We start from the raw sequence: 9,196 nt of genomic DNA, 5'->3' as shown, positions 1-9,196 counted from the left end.
GGAACATGCAGTAAATACGATCTGTTTTGTATTCTTGTGACAATTAACGGTTGAGAGATATTTGATGTCTGTTTTCAGTTAGTTTCAGACTTGTTTGTTTTGGTGTTCATTATTTTTTCAAAGTTTTTAGACTATAGTAACTTATTTGTGTGTTTTTATTCTTTCTTTAGTGTCGGATGAAGAGCAGCCTCTCGTGTTTGTTCAGGGTGAGCTACAGTTAAAGTCATTGTTATATATAATAGTTTTTCACAATTTTAATTTATTATTTCTTATTAGTTTCAATTATATACGTTTAGTATAATATTGATGATTCCAGTTGTCAAAGCACCATCTTAAATGGGAAGAAATAACATCAAATGTAACATTTCATTTTTTCTCTTTTACTTCATTTGGTTTTACACCAAATGTGTGAAATTTCTATCTCGCAATGTATTTTTTGTACATTGGATCTGACTCGCCACATTTGAGAGTTTTAGAGTTTGTAGCTGTTGTGATTGTTGTGAAGCACTTTAGAGCTTTACAATAGAGCTCACCAGCTCCTGCCCTTATAAGGCACGCACACAACCAAGAATATTCTTGAAGTGGAGGTCGGTGGAGGTCAGAAGAGGTCGGAGGAGGTTGGTGGAGGTTAGTGGAGGTCGGAGAAGGTCGGAGGAGGTCAGTGGAGGTCAGAGGAGGTCAGAGGAGGTCGGAAGAGGTCGGAGGAGGTTGTTGGGGGTTAGTGGAGGTCGGAGAAGGTCGGAGGAGGTCAGACGAGGTCGGAAGAGGTCAGAAGAGGTCAGAAGAGGTCGGAGGAGGTCGGTGGAGGTCAGTGGAGGTCAGTGGAGGTCGGAGGAGGTTGGGGGAGGTCGGAGGAGGTCAGAAGAGGTTAGAAGAGGTCGGAGGAGGTAGGTGGAGGTTAGTGGAGGTCGGAGGAGGTCAGTGGAGGTCAGTGGAGGTCAGAGGAGGTCAGAGGAGGTCGGAAGAGGTCGGAGGAGGTCGTTGGGGGTTAGTGGAGGTCGGAAAAGGTCGGAGGAGGTCAGTGGAGGTCAGAGGAGGTCAGAGGAGGTCAGAGGAGGTCGGAAGAGGTCGGAGGAGGTTGGTGGAGGTTAGTGGAGGTCGGAGAAGGTCGGAGGAGGTCAGTGGAGGTCAGAGGAGGTCAGAGGAGGTCGGAAGAGGTCGGAGGAGGTTGGTGGAGGTTAGTGGAGGTCGGAGAAGGTCGGAGGAGGTCAGTGGAGGTCAGAGGAGGTCAGAGGAGGTCAGAGGAGGTCGGAAGAGGTCGGAGGAGGTTGTTGGGGGTTAGTGGAGGTCGGAGAAGGTCGGAGGAGGTCAGAGGAGGTCAGACGAGGTCGGAAGAGGTCAGAAGAGGTCGGAGGAGGTCGGTGGGGGTCGGTGGAGGTCAGTGGAGGTCAGTGGAGGTCAGTGGAGGTCGGAGGAGGTTGGGGGAGGTCGGAGGAGGTCAGAAGAGGTTAGAAGAGGTCGGAGGAGGTAGGTGGAGGTTAGTGGAGGTCGGAGAAGGTCGGAGGAGGTCAGTGGAGGTCAGTGGAGGTCAGAGGAGGTCAGAGGAGGTCAGAGGAGGTCGTTGGGGGTTAGTGGAGGTCGGAAAAGGTCGGAGGAGGTCAGTGGAGGTCAGAGGAGGTCGGAAGAGGTCAGAAGAGGTCGGAGGAGGTCGGTGGAGGTCGGTGGAGGTCAGTGGAGGTCAGTGGAGGTCAGAGGAGGTCGGAGGAGGTCGGAAGAGATCGGGGGAGGTCGGGGGAGGTCGGAAGAGGTCGGAGGAGGTCGGGGGAGGTCGGGGGAGGTCGGAGGAGGTCAGAGGAGGTCAGAGGAGGTCGGAGGAGGTCGGAAGAGGTCGGAGGAGGTCGGGGGAGGTCGGAGGAGGTCGGTGGAGGTCAGTAAAAGGCTCTGTGTTTCTGCAGGTCTGACCCGAAGAGCTCCGGTCCAGTCCAAACCTCGCAGCTCTGACCGAAGAGGAACGCGTCCTGAGCAGAGGTCAGAGGTCAGCGGATCTCAGAACGTCGAGCCAACTTCAGCTTTTCCAACACGGCCACAGGTGAAGCGTCCAGTCCGAACCCGGAACCTTCCAAAAAGTGTGAGCGGAACCCTGACCGCTGTGAGGGAGAAACTGGGCCTGAATGTCAGAGAAAACATGCGGCGCATTTACCATTTACTGCATTTACCCTGCGATTTACTGCATTTACCTGCGATTTACTGCATTTACCTGCGATTTACTGCATTTACCTGCGATTTACTGCATTTACCCTGCGATTTACTGCATTTACCTGCAATTTACTGCATTTACCCTGCGATTTACTGCATTTACCTGCGATTTACTGCATTTACCCTGCGATTTACTGCATTTACCTGCGATTTACTGCATTTACCTGCGATTTACTGCATTTACCTGCGATTTACTGCATTTACCCTGCGATTTACTGCATTTACCTGCAATTTACTGCATTTACCTGCGATTTACTGCATTTACCCTGCGATTTACTGCATTTACCTGCGATTTACTGCATTTACCTGCGATTTACTGCATTTACCTGCGATTTACTGCATTTACCCTGCGATTTACTGCATTTACCTGCGATTTACTGCATTTACCTGCGATTTACTGCATTTAACCTGCGATTTACTGCATTTACCTGCGATTTACTGCATTTACCCTGCGATTTACTGCATTTACCCTGCGATTTACTGCATTTACCCTGCGATTTACTGCATTTACCCTGCGATTTACTGCATTTACCTGCGATTTACTGCATTTACCCTGCGATTTACTGCATTTACCCTGCGATTTACTGCATTTTACCTGCGATTTACTGCATTTACCCTGCGATTTACTGCATTTACCCTGCGATTTACTGCATTTACCCTGCGATTTACTGCATTTACCTGCGATTTACTGCATTTACCATGCGATTTACTGCATTTACCATGCGATTTACTGCATTTACCTGCGATTTGCTGCATTTACCCTGCGATTTACTGCATTTAACCTGCGATTTACTGTATTTAACCTGCGATTTACTGCATTTACCCTGCGATTTACTGCATTTACCCTGCGATTTACTGCATTTAACCTGCGATTTACTGCATTTACCTGCGATTTGCTGCATTTACCCTGCGATTTACTGCATTTACCCTGCGATTTACTGCATTTACCCTGCGATTTACTGCATTTAACCTGCGATTTACTGTATTTAACCTGCGATTTACTGCATTTACCCTGCGATTTACTGCATTTACCCTGCGATTTACTGCATTTAACCTGCGATTTGCTGCATTTAACCTGCGATTTGCTGCATTTACCCTGCGATTTGCTGCATTTAACCTGCGATTTACTGCATTTAACCTGCGATTTGCTGCTTTTAACCTGCGATTTACTGCATTTAACCTGCGATTTGCTGCATTTAACCTGCGATTTACTGCATTTAACCTGCGATTTGCTGCATTTAACCTGCGATTTGCTGCATTTAACCTGCGATTTGCTGCTTTTAACCTGCGATTTGCTGCTTTTAACCTGCGATTTGCTGCATTTAACCTGCGATTTGCTGCATTTACCCTGTGATTTGCTGCATTTAACCTGCGATTTGCTGCATTTAACCTGCGATTTGCTGCATTTACCCTGCGATTTGCTGCATTTACCCTGCGATTTGCTGCTTTTAACCTGCGATTTGTTTCCATCTGGAATGACTGTAAACAAGAGCCATCTCCACATAAATGACACAACAGTTCTGATCCGACACAATAATACCATAAAACAACTTTATTTAGTCCGATGGTTTAAACTGTCTCTGTGTCGCACTCTGATGACATCACAGAGGGATCCAGATCTACTTCCTGTCATTTTACGCTCATTTTTCAAAATGTTTACACAAACTGCAGTTTAACGAAAGTGAAACTTTGATAAACATTTAGCACAGATGCCCTCCCTCCAAACTGAGTCAAGATAACAAAAACATGAACTTCAGATGGACTTTAAGATGCGTTCCATTTGTTTCTCTGAGTTTCCGTGTTCGCAGCAGATTACAGTTTATGAACGTTAACGACTCAAAACAAATGATCAAATCAGATTTAATGTGGATCCAGTGAATTTCATTATCAGCCAGATAGTGTTATTACATTTACAGTTTATAAAGGGTGAATTTCTGCTTTTGTTGACATTAGCAACATTAGCATCACAGAACATTCAAACGGAAGGAGCAGCTTCACAAACGATGGTGGTTTGTCTAACTCCTGATAAACTCTGGCTTCTAAAATCTTCCAAACTTAATTTACAGCTGGAATGCTGCATTAACACATTATTATTAGCACATTATGAGCCACACGTTGTGATTTTTGGGTTTGACTGGACAAATACGGTGTTGAGCCGTTACACACTTAACCACTTTATGTTTGTGAAGCTCAGATAGAGTTCAGAGGCTAGAAAATACATCGGTAATTCAAAAAAGTTGAAAGACTTTACAGTTTAAAGATTAAGATCTGGAAATGTGTTCAGGTCGACTTCAACTTGTCTGAGTGATTTTTGCTTGTTCAGATGGAGCGGGAGCAGAGCGCCATCTGTCTGAAAGACCTGTGTCCTGAAGATAAGAAGAGGATCGCAAACCTCGTCCAGGAGCTCGCCAGGTACGTCCGGGAGCTTGCCGGGTACGTCCGGGAGCTCGCCGGGTACGTCCGGGAGCTCGCCGGCTACGTCCGGGAGCTCGCCAAGTAAGAGCTACGTCCGGGAGCTCGCCAAGTAAGAGCTACGTCCGGGAGCTCGCCAAGTAAGAGCTACGTCCGGGAGCTCGCCAAGTAAGGGCTACGTCCGGGAGCTCGCCAAGTAAGGGCTACGTCCGGGAGCTCGCCAAGTAAGGGCTACGTCCGGGAGCTCGCCGGGCAAGGGCTACGTCCGGGAGCTCGCCGGGCAAGGGCTACGTCCGGGAGCTCGCCGGGCAAGGGCTACGTCCGGGAGCTCGCCGGGCAAGGGCTACGTCCGGGAGCTCGCCGGGCAAGGGCTACGTCCGGGAGCTCGCCGGGCAAGGGCTACGTCCGGGAGCTCGCCGGGCAAGGGCTACGTCCGGGAGCTCGCCGGGCAAGGGCTACGTCCGGGAGCTCGCCGGGCAAGGGCTACGTCCGGGAGCTCGCCGGGCAAGGGCTACGTCCGGGAGCTCGCTTTCACAGTGTTCGGAGCCGACCTGCGTCAGACCCGGGTGTCGGGGCCACACTGATCAGGACCGTTGTCATGGCGATTAACAGTTCAAAACTAAACATTAATGCTGCATAAACCCATGATTATTGCCGGTGTTCTAAAGCATAGTTTATATATATATATTTTTTTTTTAATTAATTTGTGATTTTCCTTTTTTCAGTCTAAAATGGTCTGGGTTTAGTCTCGATTCAATTTTTATTTTGACACTGTTTGACTAAAACATTAAAGCTTAAGTACCACCTAAGAAGAGGTTCGGCCGTCCGAGCGCCCCGATCTAAACCTGATCCATGACAGTTCTGTCTAAAGAATAAACCAAAGGGGACATAAATGTGGATAAAAGGGACTAACATTTTAAGCAAAGTCGAGAATCTCAAAGGCGTGCCACAGTTTGAGAAGCGCAGCATTAAGGTACATTCCACATCGCAGTAACATGGATATCACAGTACTTACCCACAATCTCGCCATAGTACAATGTGATACTTTGTCCTCAGAGTGAGCGAGGAGAAGGACGCGTCTGTGCAGCGCTTCAGGGATGAGCAGGGCCAGTTTGAGCAGAAGATCCTGGAGCTGGAGGAGCAAAACCTGGTCATCGCTCAGGAACGAGAGGGTATCCTTGGAGACGGGGCCCCGGAGCGTTCAGGGTTTGGAGTTCGTGTGGGCTTCCATTCTCACATGAGGTGTTGCGGGAGGAAAGGGTAAATTAAACCTGCCGAGTTGTCTTTTCTCAAAAGGGAATGTTTAATTCAGTGTGCGATCTGAATTAAACTCTCCCTCGTGTGAACTCGCCAGTGTCGTCGTTGTCGCCGGGGCCGACAAAGGGAAGTAAACGGAACTAAATTTTGCTATTTAAATTCTGCTTAGAATTTCAATCATCTCAAATAAAAGAGGTGAAATCTGAACATAGTGTTCTACTCTTGGTGTACTTGTGAGTCCTTAACGCTGTGTCAGGTCTAGTGTTCTACTCTTGGTGTACTTGTGAGTCCTTAACGCTGTGTCAGGTCTAGTGTTCTACTCTTGGTGTACTTGTGAGTCCTTAACGCTGTGTCAGGTCTAGTGTTCTACTCTTGGTGTACTTGTGAGTCCTTAACGCTGTGTCAGGTCTAGTGTTCTACTCTTGGTGTACTTGTGAGTCCTTAACGCTGTGTCAGGTCTAGTGTTCTACTCTTGGTGTACTTGTGAGTCCTTAACGCTGTGTCAGGTCTAGTGTTCTACTCTTGGTGTACTTGTGAGTCCTTAACGCTGTGTCAGGTCTAGTGTTCTACTCTTGGTGTACTTGTGAGTCCTTAACGCTGTGTCAGGTCTAGTGTTCTACTCTTGGTGTACTTGTGAGTCCTTAACGCTGTGTCAGGTCTGCAGCAGCAGTACAGACACTGTCAGGAGCTGCTGAATCTGTACCAGCTTTATCTCCAAGAGCAGCAGGACAAGCTGGACACGCAGGCAAGTCCCAGCTCACAGGACCAGCTTCTGTCTCTGAGGATCATCTAAACTGTCTGTGTCCCCCGTCTGTGTCCCTGTCTTTGTCCCTGTCTGTGTCCAGGTCCAGCTCACAGAGTCCTCGCACGTCTGTGGAGCCAAAGAAAACTGCTCTGGGTTTGACGGCTCCTACCTCAGTCTGGCACCACCTCATGGACAGCAGGCACATTACAGCCACACCACACAGCAACGTCCCTTTACCCATCATGCACCTGCACGTCCCATTACCCATCATGCACCTGCGCACCATCACCGTCCTTCAGCAGCTCCACAGCCCCAGGTGCTTCATCTTCTGTTATTATATATACTGTATACAACATATTTTCCCATTCTTCATCTGTCAAAATAAAATGACCATTTATTTTTAATATAATTCGTGGCTGTCCAGATTGTTAATAGTTTTATACTATATTATTCCCCTTGAAAGTTGATTACAAGCCTAGTTCTTGATTATAATAACCTCTTGTTTGTAAGGATTTGAACCTCTTTTAGGTTTTATAATGATGCATATTACTCATATATCACTTACACTCAGACTCTTCACATGTTATTCATTCACTGCTCGTGGGGCAGAGTGACAGAAGTGTGGCTGCCAATCTGCTCCATCGGACCCTCCGACCACCTTCAGCCATTCTCACACCTGCTCCATATTAGAAGTGTCTTACCTAAGGACACAACAGTTTCCTTTAGCGCCCCCCTAAGGCCTGTACAGGAACTCCTCCTTTTGATAATTATACAGTTTTAAATCAGATTCCAGGTTTTTTTCCACAAAAATCTAGAGCTGGTTTCATTCCATCATCAGAGTCTGGAACAGAGAGAGAAATCTGGAGAAAACATTCATTTTCCAAGATCTTTCTTTATAGTGGAGAAAAGAGCAGTAGAGTTTATTATTAATATTGTTGATGGATCATCATTTAAATGCATAGTTCTTTTTAAAGGTCAAAGGGGATTACCAGAATGAGAGTTATGTTCTGTCCCATTGATTGTAACATCGTGAATTGTTTTTGATTGTCTAATATATTTGGCCAATGGTTCCAAATGCTGGGATAGGCTCCAGTCACCCGCGACCCCAAAAAGGGAACAAGCGGTAGAAAATGGATGGATGGATGGATGGTTCCAAATGCAAAGCAAAAAGGAGAGTGGACCAAGCACTGCCCTGTCCCACCCCTCTTTCTAGACTCAATGGACCTGTGAATGCTGGACCACCGTGAACTGCCCCAATATTTGGATTAATAAATCACTTATTTGAAATGTTTTCAACGATAATCCACATTCAGAGTTGAGATTGGTCTTTGTGAGGCACAGTCGATCCTTCCCCTCTTTAGGTATTAAGGATGTGAGGGTTCAGTGTTCAGTTAAAAGTTGTGTATTTTCTAGAGCTTTATACCACACTGAGGTGAACCCATCATTTATTGTTTTTTAATATTTTTATTGTCTCTACTACATTTTAAATAGAGTTTAGATTCTTAAAGGTCTGTTAGGGTTTGGGCATAAAGTAAATTTCTCCACTGTGTCCTCAGGTCCAGCACCCAAGCACTCGCCCTCCTGCTGCTGCTGCTGTACCCCCTGTGCCCTCTGTGCCCTCTGTACCCTCTGTACCCCCTGTGCCCTCTGTACCCCCTGTGCCCTCTGTACCCTCTGTACCCCTTGTGCCCTCTGTACCCCCTGTGCCCTCTGTACCCTCTGTACCCCTTGTGCCCTCTGTACCCCCTGTGCCCTCTGTACCCCCTGTGCCCTCTGTACCCTCTGTACCCCCTGTGCCCCCTGAGCCCTCTGTGCCCTCTGTACCCCCTGTGCCCTCTGTACCCCCTGTACCCCTTGTGCCCTCTGTACCCCCTGTGCCCTCTGTACCCCCTGTGCCCTCTGTGCCCTCTGTACCCCCTGTGCCCCCTGAGCCCTCTGAACCTGACCTCAGGGCAGCTCCTGTGTCCAGAGAAGCCACCGAGACCTGTCTGTGCTGCAGAAACAAACCTCAGGAGGCGCTGTCCTCCTGTCCAGACTCTGATCCAGGTCCAGACAGCGGCTACGACACTCATCTGACCAGTGCCCGGGTCAGGTCCACTGCAGGTTCCTCCAGTCCACTGCTCCAGCCTCTGGACTGGGACCAGAAGAAGAACCAGCTCCTGATGCAGAAGGTCCAACTGGAGCAGGAGAGGGACAGACTGCAGAGAAGACTGAGCGAGCAGGAGCAGAGGAGGAGCAGAGAGGAGGAGCAGAGGAGGAGCAGAGAGGAGGAGCAGAGGAGGAGCAGAGAGGAGGAGCAGAGGAGGAGCAGAGAGGAGGAGCAGAGGAGGAGCAGAGAGAGGAACAGGTAAAACCTTATTTGCTCCAAATCAGAAAATAGAGATTTCTTTGTGAAGACCTGTCTCATGTTCTCTGTCTCGTGTTCTCTGTCTCATGTTCTCTGTCTCGTGTTCTCTGTCTCGTGTTCTCTGTCTCGTGTTCTCTGTCTCATGTTCTCTGTCTCGTGTTCTCTGTCTCGTGTTCTCTGTCTCGTGTTCTTTGTCTCATGTTCTTTGTCTCGTGGTCTCTGTCTCATGTTCTCTGTCT

At 48.1% G+C, this 9,196-nt stretch overlaps 1 protein-coding gene across 1 annotated transcript; it reads left to right on the top strand.

Annotated features, from left to right (window-relative positions):
* Nucleotides 1–1,916: 1,916 nt before the first annotated feature.
* On the top strand, nucleotides 1,917–8,957 carry LOC140348338 (uncharacterized; the record flags this gene model as incomplete). The annotated part of the gene is made up of 5 exons (XM_072434335.1): nucleotides 1,917–2,029; nucleotides 4,520–4,608; nucleotides 5,665–5,780; nucleotides 6,522–6,610; nucleotides 8,308–8,957. Coding segments are annotated over exons 2-5 (944 nt in total), but the record flags the coding sequence as incomplete, so codon positions are not given.
* Between the last annotated feature and the right edge of the window lie 239 nt (nucleotides 8,958–9,196).

Source organism: Eucyclogobius newberryi, unplaced genomic scaffold, assembly GCF_026437365.1.
Source record: "Eucyclogobius newberryi isolate DKJ021-1_F unplaced genomic scaffold, fEucNew1.0.hap1 SCAF_674, whole genome shotgun sequence".
Lineage (NCBI taxonomy): Eukaryota > Metazoa > Chordata > Actinopteri > Gobiiformes > Gobiidae > Eucyclogobius > Eucyclogobius newberryi.
The sequence above is the reverse complement of the archived record's forward strand: the minus strand, read 5'-3'. Positions and strand labels throughout refer to the sequence as shown.